Source organism: Canis lupus, chromosome 9 (genome assembly GCF_003254725.2).
Source record: "Canis lupus dingo isolate Sandy chromosome 9, ASM325472v2, whole genome shotgun sequence".
Taxonomy (NCBI): Eukaryota; Metazoa; Chordata; class Mammalia; order Carnivora; family Canidae; genus Canis; species Canis lupus.
In genome coordinates this window covers 13,407,368-13,422,867 of record NC_064251.1, presented here as the reverse complement: position 1 = coordinate 13,422,867, position 15,500 = coordinate 13,407,368, and the positions used below count along the sequence as shown (strand labels likewise).

General features: G+C 37.8%; 1 protein-coding gene across 2 annotated transcripts in view; it reads left to right on the top strand.

Annotated features, from left to right (window-relative positions):
* Positions 1–14,295, top strand: part of PSMD12 (proteasome 26S subunit, non-ATPase 12) — a 35,532-nt gene extending 21,237 nt beyond the window's left edge. For both annotated transcript variants that reach the window (XM_025436654.3, XM_049114596.1), the window contains exons 6-11: positions 4,319–4,468; positions 4,556–4,690; positions 5,635–5,747; positions 6,949–7,123; positions 10,807–10,884; positions 11,859–14,295. In XM_025436654.3, the coding sequence (XP_025292439.1) occupies positions 4,319–4,468; positions 4,556–4,690; positions 5,635–5,747; positions 6,949–7,123; positions 10,807–10,884; positions 11,859–12,068 (861 nt within the window). In that variant the 3' untranslated portion in view covers positions 12,069–14,295. The remainder of the gene's footprint in view (positions 1–4,318; positions 4,469–4,555; positions 4,691–5,634; positions 5,748–6,948; positions 7,124–10,806; positions 10,885–11,858) is intronic.
* Positions 14,296–15,500: the final 1,205 nt, after the last annotated feature.

Genomic DNA, 15,500 nt, shown 5'->3' with positions numbered 1-15,500 from the left:
ATTTTTCTGCCAAGGAAACAAATTCAAAAGGATTAAGTAACGTGCCTTAAGTCATTGCCAAGAAGTGGTAAAGTTTAGACTCATACTAGTTCTAAATAGCTTCAGATGTCTTCTTTTTGTTTTTTTTTTTTTCATTTATTCTTTTTAGAAGATTTTATTTTTTTTCTTTCTTTTTTTTTAAGATTTTATTTATTTATTCATGACAGACACAGACAGAGAGAGAGGCATAGACACAGGCAGAGGGAGAAGCAGGCTCCATGCAGGGAGCCTGACATGGGACTCGATCCCAGGTCTCCAGGATCATGCCCTGGGCTGAAGGCAGCACTAAACCACTGAGCCACCGGGGCTGCCCAGAAGATTTGATTTGATTTGATTTGATTTATTTTTTTATATTCATTTTATTATTTTATTTTATTTTATTCTTTTATTTTATTTTATTTTTATTTTTATTTTATTTTTTTAATTTTTTTTTTTTTTAAGATTTATTTATTTACTTATGATAGAGAGAGGCAGAGACACAGGCAGAGGGAGAAGCAGGCTCCATGCCGGGAGCCCGACGCGGGATTCAATCCTGGGACTCCAGGATTGCGCCCTGGGCCAGAGGCAGGCACCAAACCGCTGAGCCACCCAGGGATCCCCAGATTTTATTTTTTAGAGCACTTTTAGGTTCACAACCAAGTTGAGTGGCAAGTACAGAGAGTTCCCATATACTCCATTGTCCCCCTCCCAACACGCACATGCATGTATGCACGTGCACGCACACACGCACACACACACACACATTCTCTCTCTCTCTCTCCCTCTCTCCTCTCTCTCCCTCCCCTTCTACCAACATCTCACACCAGAGTGGTACATTAGTTAAAATAGATGAACCTACATTGACATGAGATCACTGAAAGTCAATAGTTTGCATTAAGGTTCACTCTTCGTGTTGTATATTCCGCGGATTTTGACAAATGTGCTCATCAATGTAGTATCATATAAAATAGGTTCACTGCCCTAAAAATTCTCTGGTCTGCCTGTTCCTCCCTCTTCCCCATCCCAACCCCTGGCAACCACTGATCTTTCTACTGTCTCCATAGTTTTGCCTTCAAACCCTATTTTCAACTAGGATGATTATGCCTCATGATTCAACATCCTCTGAAATAGTCTTGCCAAAAAAAATTCACCTCAATTATGTAAAGCTTCTAGGTTTAACTACCAGTTTACAGGATATGCTAGGGACAGAGGAGCCTATTAAATGATACCACAGGGATGCAATCAGCATAATTCAGACTCTATAAAACTATAGGATGATTGGCTTGATTTTGTCAACAAATAAATGGCAAGGAAAAAGAGCCATAAGAAACCTATTTATCAATTGCAAAGTATGAGCCTCATGTGGATTCTTATTTAATTAAAATAAATGAGATAGATATTGGGGACTGACTAGGTATTTGGTGATAAAAGGAATTTTTAGATTTTTTTTTCAATGTTTATCTGTTAGAGACACATACTAAAATATATGTCTGAAATTTACTTCAAAGTAATTGACATGGGGATCCCTGGGTGGCTCAGCGGTTTGGTGCCTGCCTTTGACTCAGGGTGTGATCCTGGAGACCTGGGATCGAGTCCCACATCAGGCTCCCTGCATGGAGCCTGCTTCTACCTCTGCCTGTGTCTCTGCCTCTCTCTCTCTCTCTCTCTCTCTCTCTCATGAATAAATAAAATATTAAAAAAAAAAAGTAATTGACACATGGAGAGTGGGTAAAGATTCATAAATGAAACATTGATGGCTCATTGCATAAGGTTTTATTTTCCTTAACAAAAATTACAAAGAAAAAAAAATTACAAAGAAGACCGTGAAATAAAAACCTTTTTTCAGTCCTAATAATAATAATGAAATATCCTTCTTTCTGCTTTGCCATTCTCCATTTTATAAATTCATTTGCAATGTGTATGCCAAATATTAAATTAAAAATGTTTCTCATAAAAAAATGTTTCTCATAGTATTTGACGTAATTGATTTTCTATTTTGCATCTGTTGTATATTTACTATAACTCTACATTTCTATATCCTTTAGGAGTTATATCAGCCATGTTATTTGAATTTTAAAAAGACTAGCACCTCTTTTTCCTGTAATTTTTTGTTATGTAAATAGAAAACCTATAAGTTGTATCCTTTTGTGTGTTTAGAACTGTAATTTCTGGGACACGTGGGTGGCTCAGTTGCTTAAGCGTCTGCCTTCAGTTCATGTCATGATCCCAGGGTGTTGGGATTGAGCCCCATGTCAGGCTCCCTGCTCAGTGGGGAATCTGTTTCTCCCTCTCCCTCTGCTCATGTGTGTGCTTGCACATGGGTATGCTTGCACATGGGTGTGGTTCTCGCTGTCTCTCAAATAAATAAATAAAATATTTTTTAAAAGAAGAATTGTAATTTCCAAAAAAAAAAAAAAGAAAGAAAGAAAGAAAAGAATTGTAATTTCCTGCTCCCAAGTATGTTAACTAACTAGAATTTAAATTAAAATTTGAAGAAAAGGGATGTCTGGGTGGCTCAGTGGTTGAACATCTGCCTTTGGCCCAAGGCATGATCCTGGAGTCCCACATCAGGCTCCCTGCATGGAGCCTGCTTCTCCCTCTGCCTATGTCTTTGCCTCTCTCTGTCTCTCATGAATAAATGAATAAAATCTTTAAATGAATGAATGAATGTAATTTCCTCACTAGCCATGAGGAAAATGCAAATTAAAACCACAAGAGATACCCCTACATGCCTTTTTTTTTTTTTTAAGATTTTATTTATTCATGAGAGACACAGAGAGAGAGAGGCAGAGATCCAGGCAGAGAGAGAAGCAGGCTCCATGCAGGGAGCCTGATGTGGGACTTGATCCCAGGACTCCAGGATCATGCCCCTAGGCCGAAGACAGGCGGAGCCACCCAGGGATCCCCTTCTACATGCTATTAGAATAGCTAACATTAAAAATATATATACTGAAAAAAAAAAAAAAATATATATATATATATACTGTTTATAACCAAGTGCCAGCAGTGCTGCAAAGTGATGACTACCCTTATCCATTGCTGATGGGAATGCAAAGTGGTGCAGCCACTGGAAAACAATTTGGCTATTTTTTACAAAGTTAAACATATGCTTTACCAAATGACCCAGCAATACCAATTCCTGGTGCCCAAGAGAAATGAAAACTTGAAGTTCACACTCAACCTATCTACTGATGTTCAGAGTAGTTTTGTTCATGATGGGCACAAGATGGAATCATGATAAAGGGGGGGGGCAGGACACAGATTTAAAAAAAAAATCCACCCAGATATCCTTCAGGTGAATGGTTAAACTGGTTCATCCACACAATGGAGTACTACTTAGCCATAAAAAGAAATGAACTAGGGACACTGGGTGGCTCAGTCGGTTAAGGGTCTGCCTTCAGCTCAGGTCAGGATCTCAGGGTCCTGGGATCAAGACCCACATCAGGCTTCCCACTCAGCTGGAAGCCTGCTTGTCCGTCTCCCTCTGCCCATTCTCTCACTCATGTGCATGCACACTCTCTTTCTCAAATAAATAAATAAAATCTTGGGATCCCTGGGTGGCGCAGCGGTTTGGCGCCTGCCTTTGGCCCAGGGCGCGATCCTGGAGACCCGGGATCGAATCCCACGTCGGGCTCCCAGTGCATGGAGCCTGCTTCTCCCTCTGACTGTGTCTCTGCCTCATTCTCTCTCTCTCTCTGTGACTATCACAAATAAATTAAAATTAAAAAAAAATTAAAAAAAAAAAAGATGAAGAGCGAGTCAAAGCATTTTAAATAATAATAATAAATAAATAAATAAAATCTTTTAATAAAAGGAATGAACTATTGATATACATAACAATTTAGATGAATCTTTACTATTCAAAGCATTATGTTGAGTACAAAAAGACTCAAGAGATTGCATACTGTGTTTCATATTCATGAAAAACAAATCTATAGTGATGGAGAACAGGTCATTCTGACTGGCAGAAGTATGTGACTCCAAAGGGGCAAATGAGGGACTTAGTTTAGGGGTGATAGACTGTTCTGTATCTTGATTGTGATGGTAGCTAAACAAGTCTGTGTATATGCTTAAATTCACAGAACTTTTTATGTCAGAAGAAAAAATATCCATTTTCCTATATAGTTTTTTTTACTGTAATTTCCTGGAGGAAATTAGCTTTTTATATCATTATCAACATTCTCCCAGTATGCAAAAAAGGTTCTTATTGTTTGATAGATGTGAATATTTTAATACATTTAATTTTGCAATTTTTAGAAATTACCAAATATAAACTTATTTGGGGTCTTACTTTGGCCAGGTGGAAACCTATGGGTCAATGGAAAAGAAAGAGCGAGTGGAGTTTATTTTGGAGCAAATGAGGCTCTGCCTAGCTGTGAAGGATTACATTCGTACACAAATCATCAGCAAGAAAATTAACACCAAATTTTTCCAGGAAGAAAATACAGAGGTAAACATATCTCTTACTGCAAGTTTATTTTAAATGTGTTTAGAAAAGACCCATAAGCCGCAATTTATTTTATCAACTTTTTTTCAGAAATTAAAATTGAAATATTATAACTTAATGATTCAGCTGGATCAACATGAGGGATCCTATTTGTCTATTTGTAAGCACTACAGAGCAATATATGATACTCCCTGTATACAGGCAGAAAGTGAAAAGTGGCAACAGGTAAGAATATTTTCTTATACTTGATATTGATATTTACTAGGAAGAATTTGCATTTTTTATTTTGAAGTGATTTTTAACTTCAGTGATCATATGCAGTTATATGGTACTGCTTTCTAGTCAGTGTATTGATAGTTTATCTTTACTGACTCAAACGAACTGTGACAATATTCTAAATTATTTATCACTATCGAAGAATGTAGCCTTACTGTTTAAAGTATGTATAGCAGGGCAACGCCTGGGTAGCTCAGTCGGTTAAGCATCCTACTCTTATTTCAGCTCAGGTCATGATCTCAGGGTCGTGAGATCAAGCCTCATATCAGGCTCAACACTCAGCTCCAGATCTGCTTGAGATTCTTTGTCTCTTCCCTTCCTCCTACTCTCTCTCTTTCTCTCTCTCTCTTTCTCCCTCTAAGTAAATAAAATCTTTAAAAAAAAAAAAAAAAAAACGTGTAGCAGAAGCATTTGGCTGGCTCAGTTCATAGATCATGCAATGCTTGATCCTTGGAGGTTTTGACTTAAAGCCCCATGTTGGATGTAAATATTACTTTAAAAAAAATAAAGTAAAATATGTATAGCAGGTCACATGCTAACAAAGGTTACAGGTAAAGACCTAGCATTACTTTGGAAAATTATTTCACAAAACTGTTTCAAATCATTTGTATGTATGTTCCATGTTTGTGCTAACTTGTTACAAGGAGTTTTCCTTTATATATCTCGCTCCAAAAAATGTTAGCCCAGGTAGTAATATAGATCGGCAAAGATTTACTGTAGTTGTTTCATAGAAATTTAATATGACAGGAAGATACTGTAAAAGGCAGCTTGGTAGGATCATTTCCTAAGACTTTTGAGTCTCTAAAAAATCTCATGATTTTTTAGTTCCTGCCAGAGTCTCCACTTTGTTTCTAAGCTTGCTTATGATCCATTGTGTTATACAACGTTTTTAGGCTCTGAAAAGTGTTGTCCTCTATGTGATCTTGGCTCCTTTTGACAACGAACAGTCAGATTTGGTTCACCGAATAAGTGGTGACAAGAAGTTAGAAGAAATTCCTAAATACAAGTAAGTACTTTTATAGCTAGTGTAGTACATCTCAGCAGAAACACCATTTTGAAGGAAAAATGGTTAACCTAAGTGTACATCTGCTTAATTGGTTCCTGATAGATTGTATTGGCGAATAAAACTAGAGGTTATAGAGTAGTGAAATGGTTTTTGTCCTGCTGCTTTAGAAATTAATGAGATTGGGCACCTGGGTGGCTCAGTGGTTGAGCGTCTGCCTTTGACTCAGGTAGTGATCCTGGGGTCCTGGGATTGTGTCCCACATTGGGGTCCCCATGGAGAGCCTGCTTTTCCCTCTGTGTCTCTGCCTCTCTCATGAATAAACAAGTTAATTAATTTTTAAAAAAGAAATTAATGAGGTTATAACACACTTCATTCTGAAACCACTTATCAAGGGGCACCTAAGTAGCTCAGTCAGTTAAGCATTTGACCCTTGGTCTCAGCTCAGGTCTTGATCTAGGGGTTACAAGTTTGGGCCTCACATTGGGCTCCACTGGGTGTGAGCTTTCTTTTTTTTTAAAAAAAAAAAAAAAAAAACAACCTAAAATGGACCACTTGTCAGAAGTTGCATTTCAAGCTCACTTTATTTATTTATTTATTTATTTATTTATTTATTTATTTATTTATGATAGTCACATACAGAGAGAGAGAGAGGCAGAGACATAGGCAGAGGGAGAAGCAGGCTCCATGCACCGAGAGCCCGACGTGGGATTCGATCCCGGGTCTCCAGGATCGCGCCCTGGGCCAAAGGCAGGCGCCAAACCGCTGCGCCACCCAGGGATCCCTCAAGCTCACTTTAGCAGCTTTGGTTATTAATCATTTGATAAAATTTTAGTAGTTTAGGACTTAAGTGATTTTCAGAAGTCTATATAAAACAGACATACACTTCCTACACACAGTGGGCTTTTAGTTCTTAAAAGCTGTTTTTCTTTTATCTGTCTCATTGGTAAGCTTATGCTAATTATTCCAGAGACTGGCAAATACATTGTGGGAGGGAGCAGAATGTTAAGTAGAGGAATGCTCCATTCAGAACTGCTGTGGAAAAAAATGGCAGTAAATAAATAATAATCAACTTATATTTTGTTTTACAAATAAGAACTTACAAGTACGATCTTTGCCAATATTTAAGCATTTGCCATTATATTACCTTATGTTACGTTTTTCCAGATTTATACAATTTTATACAATTTTATACAATTTACAGGGATCTTTTAAAGCTCTTTACTACAATGGAGCTCATGCGTTGGTCCACCCTTGTTGAAGACTATGGGATGGAGTTAAGGAAAGGGTCTCTTGAGAGTCCAGCGACTGATGTTTTTGGTTCTACAGAGGAAGGCGAAAGGAGGTGGACAGACTTAAAGAACAGAGTCGTGGAACATGTAAGTGCCGGCCCAGAAGTGAACTGGGGTGATTTCCACCACAAACTTTTAATTTTCAAGTGTGACAGTCAAATGTTTCTTTTGAAGGTTATATCTTTAATTCTTTGCTTTAGGTTTTTTTTGTTTTGGGGGGTTTTTTGCTATGCTCAGGGTAATAGTGGTGTAAATTTGTTCTCCCAGTGTTGTTTGTGTATTTCCCAAAATGTATCAGAATTTATCTTATCCCTCTTACTTCCCCCCACCCTATTCCCTTATATTTGGCTTTTCAGGAAAAACAAAAACAAAAACCCACAATGTTTTAGCATTCTTATTTTGAAGGGACCTCTCAAGAATCCAAAATTTTAAGGGTGCCTGGCTGACTCAGTAAAGCACGTGACTCTTGATCTTGGGGTGTCAGTTCAGGCCTCACGTTGGGTGTAGACATTACTTAAAAATAAAATTTAGGGCAGCCCAGGTGGTTCAGCGGTTTAGCGCTGCCTTCGGCCCAGGGCATGATCCTGGAGACCCGGGATCGAGTCCCACGTCGGGCTCCCTACATGGACCCCGCTTCTCCCTCTGCCTGTGTCTCTGCCTCTCTCTCTCTCTGTATCTCTCATGAATAAATAAATAAAATCTTTAAAAATATAAAATTTATTTTATTTTAATTTTTAAAAAATATTTATTTATTCATAAGAGACACAGAAAGAGAGGCAGAGACACAGGCAGGGGAGGAGAAGCAGGCTCCATGTAAGGAGGCCAGTGTGGGACTCCATCCCAGGAATCTGGGATCAAGCCCTGAACCAAAGGAAGACAGATGCTCAATTGCTGAGCCACCCAGACATCCAAAAAATAAAATTGAAAAAAAAAAAAAAAAAAAAAGAATTCAAAATGTTACAGCATATAGGGACACTTGGGTGGCTCAGTGGTTGAGCATCTGCATTTGGGTCAGGTCATGATCCACGGGTTCGGGGATCAAGTCCCACATCTGACGTCCCGCAGGGAGCCTGCTTCTCCCTCTGCCTCTGTGTGTCTCTCATGAACAAATAAATAAAATCCTTAAAAAAAAAAAAAACTTACATCATATAAACCAGAAGGAATTTCTTAAGAATGAATGGTGGGATGGTTGTGGGTGAAAGTTGCTCTTTCTGGGATCCCTGGGTGGCGCAGCGGTTTGGTGCCTGCCTTCGGCCCAGGGCGTGATCCTGGAGTCCTGGGATCGAATCCCACATCAGGCTCCCTCCATGGAGCCTGCTTCTCTCTCTGCCTGTGTCTCTGCCTCTCTCTGTGTGTGTGTCTCTCATGAATAAATAAATAAAACTTTTTAAAAAAGAAAAGAAAGTTGCTCTTTCTATCTGCTGCTTGCTTGGTAGTTCTGGGAATGGGTAACAAGTCTTAAACCTGATCTTTGATCTTCTTGGTATCACTATAAATGGAATTATTTCAGCATTCATTCACATAGCAAACATGTATTATGAGCTTTCTATGTACCAGGCACTGTACAAATATGCTGGAACATGTGGGAAAGTGAGATGTGGTCCCTACCTTCAGACAGCTTGAAAATAAGTCATAGGGAAAGATGGATTTATAAGTAAAAGTATTTGGGGCACCTGGGTGGCTTAGTGGTTGAGCGTCTGCCTTTTGCTCAGGTCATGATCCCCAGGGTCCTGGAATCGAGTCCCACATCAGGCTTCTGCAGGGAACCTGCTTCTCCCTCTGCCTGTGTCTCTGCCTCTCTCTCTGTGTCTCCCAGAAACAAATAAATAAAATCTTAAAAAAAAAAGAAAGTAAAAGTATTCTAGATATTAGGGTACAAATATATATCAAATGGAGTGCAGCATAAGTAGAGAGTTGATTGGTTCTACCTGAAAGGGGGACACCTGGCTGGCTCAGTCAGTAGAGCATACTCTTGATCTCGGGGTTGTGAGTCCAAGCCCCATGTCGGAGGTGGAGATTGCTTAAAATACATATATATGTGTGTGTGTGTGTGTGTGTGTGTGTGTGTATTTTGTATGTGTGTGTGTTTTTAAGGTTTTCTTTATTTATTTGACAGGGTACAACTAGGCAGAGTGGCAGGAAGAGGGAGAAGCAGCTCCCTGCAGAGCAGGGAGCCCAATGAGGGACTTGATCCCAGGACCCAGAGATCATGACCTGAGCCAAAGCAGATGCTTAACCAACCAAGCCACCCAGGCGCCCCAAAAATAAAATCCTAAAAAGAAAAAGAAAGGTCAGGCTAGATCTGCAGAAATTGACAGAGGAGGTAAGATTTGTAAGAAGAGTACCCGGTAAGCGGACAGATGCCATAGTCTGAGCAGGGGCATGGAGACGACAAACCTGTAGGATGAACAGAAGTGCCTCCAAACACAGGGATCAGTGAAGAAGAAAGTCGGAGATATGGAAAGGGTCTGGAACTTCACAAAGTTTATATACTGCAGTAGTGGAAACTTTGATCTGAGAGGACAGTGACCAGGCTTGCATCTTACAAAGACTCCTCTGGCAGTCAGTGTGGAGAATGCACTTGGGGGAGAGACAGGAATGGAGCTGAGAGTAAGTGAAGGCTCCTGTGGGCTTCTGTCAAGGCTGTAGCTGAGGGATAGATGGGATGGAGTTATTTTAATAAAGAAAATAAATAGAATTTGGTTGTTGATTAAATTTAAAGGATAAAGAAGGGATCTAGAATGATTGTGCTGCTTCCTAAGAAGTGTGTTGCCGTGGACCCTGAGAGAGATGGGAGGAGGGACAACTTCTCCAAACATCGGTTCATTTTCTCTCCCCACTGTTTCCCATTTTTCTTGTGATGCTGCTATTTTGTTAATAACAAAGAAGAATAAAGGGAACAGTGGCTCAGTTGGTTAAGCAGCCCACTCTTGATTTTAGCTCAGGTCATGATCTCAGGGTCATGGGATTAAGCCCCTTGTCCAGGCTCCAAGCTCAACAAGGAGTCTACTCAAGATTCTGTCTCCCTTTCCCTCCACCCCTACCCCCCACATGCTTTCTCTAAAATAAATAAAGAATTAAAATAATAATGATAAAGGGAACCACTTCCAGTGTAAACTAGAAAATTTAATTTCAAGTTACCTTTCAGTAGTTAAAATGATGATAACGTCGTGTTTTGAGATGCTCTCATTTTTTGAATCAGCCTTTTAAACATTTGTGTCGGGCAGCCCGGGTAGCTCAGTGGTTTAGCGCCGCCTTCTGCCCAGGGCCTGATCCTGGACATCCGGGATCGAGTCCCACATCAGGCTCCCTGCATGGAGCTTGCTTCTCCCTCTGCCTGTGTCTCTGCCTCTCTCTCTCTCTGTCTCTCATAAATAAGTAATAAAATATTTTTTAAAAAATAAAAATAAACATTTGTATCATAATTAGGAAATTTTAATTTTAGATTCTTGGATTTAGCAAAAACATTTTAGTACATTAGTTTTTAACCATTATTTTAGTTAAGATAAGCCTAGGGTTTGACTATATATATTTTAAAAGAGTTGTGGATAGTATTCAGAATAACTTACAAAACTGCAGAAACCAAAGTATCTAAATTTTGCTTTGTTACTGAAATTGAGAATCAGCTTCATTCCAGCAGTCAGCTATAGAAAAATAAAAGCTCTGAATCTGACATTTTAACTAAACCTATTTGAATATGAAAACAAATGGGCTTTTAGCCTTACTGACGACTCTTAGGTGTTCTTCATTGCTCTCTGTCCTCTCCCCAGAATATTAGAATAATGGCCAAGTATTACACCAGGATAACAATGAAGAGGATGGCTCAGCTTCTTGATCTGTCTGTTGATGTAAGTAGTTTGAGTTGTTTTAGCCAGTCGTTTTGAATATCAACTGACTTATAAAAATTGAATTAGAAAATCAATTTTGCTTTATTATTTAAGTTAAGGTGACAAAGTTTCCCCAGGCTATCTTGAGTACCCAAAAATAGCCCAAATATCAAGTTTATAGTTACATTACTATTATGTGTCCTAGTTAAAATCTTTACTTAAATATGATAGTTTTACATCGTTGCATCTGCAGTCGGGTATGTATTTCTATAACAAATATGTCTAGGGTCCCAGGAATGAACCATAGAAATAGAAAACTGTGAAGGAGACTTCACTACACTTCCCTTGCAGAGGTCCCAGGTCAAGTTAGAGAAATATTGTGTTCAGATCTAGGTTCCTGCTGGTGGAATGTATAACACACCACAGAGGTAGGGGTTAAGTGAGGTGATCTAGAAGCCATTTCTGTCATGAGACAGTTTATCAGTTTAGCTAAAGAAAGAAGAATCATGGGTGTTAGAGGTAAAAAATGTAATCCTTGGTTGGCTCATTAGCTCCTCTCATTTCTGGACCAGTGGACCAGAGTCCTTAGAATAAAGTGACTTGTCCTTGGCTATGTAGTTGCCAGTGGCAGAGATTACACATTGTAACCCAGCATTTCTGGAAACAAATTATCTATATGATGTGTTAGGGGGAAACATTGTAGACCAAGAGTGGACCAAGGGGCTGTTGGCAGGAGCAGAACCAGCATTGTTGAGTTTGCAAGGAGGCAGATTCAAACTCTACCCTGATTCTGAGTAGACTTAGAGGCTATTCATCTCCTAGACTCATAGTACACTAAGTGTATTGTTACAGGAAGTCAAGAGTTGCTTACTTATGCGTAGTGAATTTTAGCACTGCATATTCTTGGGTGAAGAGTTTAAAAAATGCTTTCCTTAAATTTTGTTTATTGTCTGTAATTATCCTATCTTAATCCAATTTTTCATTCTCTCTTGCAGGAGTCAGAAGCTTTTCTTTCAAATCTAGTAGTTAACAAGACCATCTTTGCTAAAGTAGACAGGTTGGCAGGAATTATCAACTTCCAGAGACCCAAGGATCCAAATAATTTATTAAATGACTGGTCTCAGAAACTGAACTCACTGATGTCTCTAGTTAACAAAACTACACACCTCATAGCCAAAGAGGAGATGATACATAACCTACAATAAGGGTCTCAGTGCCCCTAATGCTTTTAGAAAAGAGTTAAAATTGGAAGTCATAAAAGACTGTTATGGTGTATATGTTGGGTTTGTTGTGGTTTTTTTTTTTTTTTTTTTTCTATTTTCAGCTCCTTTGTCTAAAATTTAAGATAGTGAATATGTTTAAGGCCCCTTTCAACCCTTCAGTTCCCTGATTTTATTGTTAACTTTGTATTTGCAATTGGTGCAAAAAAAAATTTCTATTTCTGTTGTCTATGAACTCAAACAATTGTGTCATAACTTACCCAAATGTGTTTTTCTATCATTTGAAAACTTTTTAGCTATTATTTGTTCTCATTCAGCTAACAACCATAATTATCATAATAAAAGCAGTATATGCACATTGACTTTCTATAGTTACCTGTGTTTCTGAACATTTTGTGGGATAGTGATTTAACTATTTTTTAAATAAAAGAAATTCTGTTGTAAAGCTATCAAGTATTTAGTAGAATTTTAAAAACAACGTAGGACATAGAATATTTGGGATAGAGTTGTGATTTGTGAAGAATTTGTATTTTAGTATTGTGGCAGAAAGCCTCTAGACTGAGTATGTATAGAGCGATCTGGTAGGCTGAAGACTTAATATAGACATAATTGTTTTTTCCCTCTGAGTCAAACTGATTTCAATCACAGTAGCTTGATTATTTTCATTCCCTTTCTCTGACTTGACCAGTTGTTAAAATCAAATGACATTGTATTGACACAATTTAACACACACAGTCATTTTTAAAAGATTTCTTTGTGACTTTCACTTATAGATCTAATTATATCAATGTTCCAAATTCATTCCCTCTTTATAGGAACTTTAGTTCCATTATATGAACACTGGATTACAACCTAAAATGCTTTAAAAAAATGACAACAACAAAAAGACTCAGTCACCCTCTTAGCAAATGGCATAGTATTGACTTTTTTTTAAACAGAAGTTTTACTATCAAACATCTGAGATCAATTAATAGCAAATTTTGGAAGTTTTTAAAAATGTGATTTATTTCAAGGAAAACTGAAGGTTATTTAAAATGATGTTTAAACAATGAAAGTATGAGGTCTACTTTTTTAAAAAATCCAAATGAAGGGATGGGAGAAAAAAGACATTCTGGAAATAGCATTTTTCATAATTCATTTTCATTTAGTGGTCACTAAATTGTCCTAGTCTGTGATCCCAGGGCTGAGGACACTTGTGGGACCTCTGCTATTTATGTTGAGTCATTGTGAGTAATAACCTAGTATTAAATCTAATTCTATTCTTTGGAAATTTAATGTATTGTCACATTAATAACATAAACATCTGCTACCACTTATCTTTAAAAATCTAACCAAAAATATGGCAAGGAACATCAGAAGTTCACACCAGCAATAGGAATATGGTTTAAATTTTCTTCTGAGTGAAAAGGATAGAAAATGAAATCATCTTGTATTGTTAATTTGTAAATCAAGTTGGAGCTAATTTGAATCTAGCTTTTCATTAACTTGCTAACTCATTATCCTTGTACTTGCCAAACCTGGCTATTTGGCCAAATACTTGATTGTTGTAAAGATGTCAAATGATCCTCTTCTTTGGTCTTTATTTAACATGCTTGCCCTCAAACTAAGCTCTTTGTGTGTTCTGAGTTGGTGCCATTTGTAACTGAATCCCATTTGATTTAACTGCCTATCCAGTTTTTTTTTCTCCTCCAAGCAAACTTAAATTTCGTAGTGTTACAAAGAAGAATCCGTTAACATAGGGCAATAAAATATTTGAGATGTTCGAAACCCCAAATCCTGGCTTCCATGTCAGACCTAAAGCTGACTATTCATGAAAAGGATAGAACCACTTTGCTTTAAATATGGAAAAGATAATACTTGACTCATTTTCATTTTCATTAGGTTACTAACTAGCAGAGAGGTGATAAGCCACTGTTTTTTGTTTTCATTTTTTAAATGAAACGTTTTTTACCCTTTTATTTTTATATAATTTATGTTTTTATTTTAGAGTTCAATAGCTATTTCTGTAATTAACCCTAATTTCCATATGCTTACTGAATCATTGAAAAACTAATCTTTAAAATTCAAACTGTTCCATTATCTTCTAAGTGTTACATGTATGATACAAGTACATATTTTTCATTGTTTCCAGCTCCTGGATATAGCTGCAATAAAAGCTCTAATTTGTGGGTGTGTAAAAACCTGGAGAATAAACTCATACTTTTAAAGATCACTTTTTTTTTTTTTCCAGTTCTCTTGCTGTTTAAAACAAAAAGCTGTAGGTTTTTCATTCTTTCAAAATCATGCTCTCTCCATAAACCTGTTAAATGGTGGGAAGACATTGTGCATGTGTTTTTCAAAAAACCAACTGGTTGGCTTTTTTCCCCCCTGAATTCTTTGGTGACAGGCTGTGCTTTATTGTGCCCTTGACCAATGGTTGTCCAGCATAGCCCACGTCAGAATCCCCGGCAGGGCTTGCTACAACAGATGGTTGGGCCCCACCTCCAGAGTTTCTGATCCAGGTCTGGGGTAGGGCCCAAGAATTTTCTTTTTTCTTCTTTTCTTTTCTTTCTTTTCTTTTCTTTTCTTTTCTTTTCTTTTCTTTTCTTTTCTTTTCTTTTCTTTTCTTTTTCTTTTTCTTTTTCTTTTCTTTTTTCTTTCTTTCTTTCTTTCTTTCTTTCTTTCTTTCTTTCTTTCTTTCTTTCTTTCTTTTCATTTCTAGCAAGTCCTTGGGGGTTGCAGATGTTACTAAAAACACGGAGTGGACACAAAAGTACAGTTAGGATTATGCTCCAGTGTGATGCTTATCCTATGCCAGTTTCCCAGTCGAGTGATCTGAGGTCTGGTTTTATCTTGCTTGATGACGTATAGAGAAGTGTTCTTGCTTTCTGAGTGGATGCAAAGCAAGGTGCCTCAGTATTTACCATATTGAAAGAATTGAAGATTGGGAAAGTCTTAGCATCTTGCTATCTTTTCCTCTATAAGATTGGGAACCATGTTTTTCTTGGTATCCATCACTTCTGTTACATAGTAGAAATTTAAATGCTTGTTGAGTTAAATTGTTTCTTAACCAATTAATTTTTTTAAATGCTTTCTTATACCTTCCTGGGATTATGTTTTGATCCTCACTTCCAACTTTTTGTTACCTCATAAGGGTTCAAGTCAGTGGCATTAATTACATTCACAATGTACAACCATCAGGGACGCCTGGGAGGCTCAGTGGTTGAGCGTTCTGCCTTTGGCTCAGGGCCTGATCCCAGAGACCCAGGATCGAGTTCCATCCACATCAGTCTCCTTGCATGGAACCTGCTTCTCCTCCCTTTGCCTATGTCTCTGCCTCTCTCTGTCTCTCATGAATAAGATCTGTTAAAAATAACAACAACAATATACAGCCATCTCTAATACCTGTCTCCAAAACTTCCTACAGTCATTTAAAAA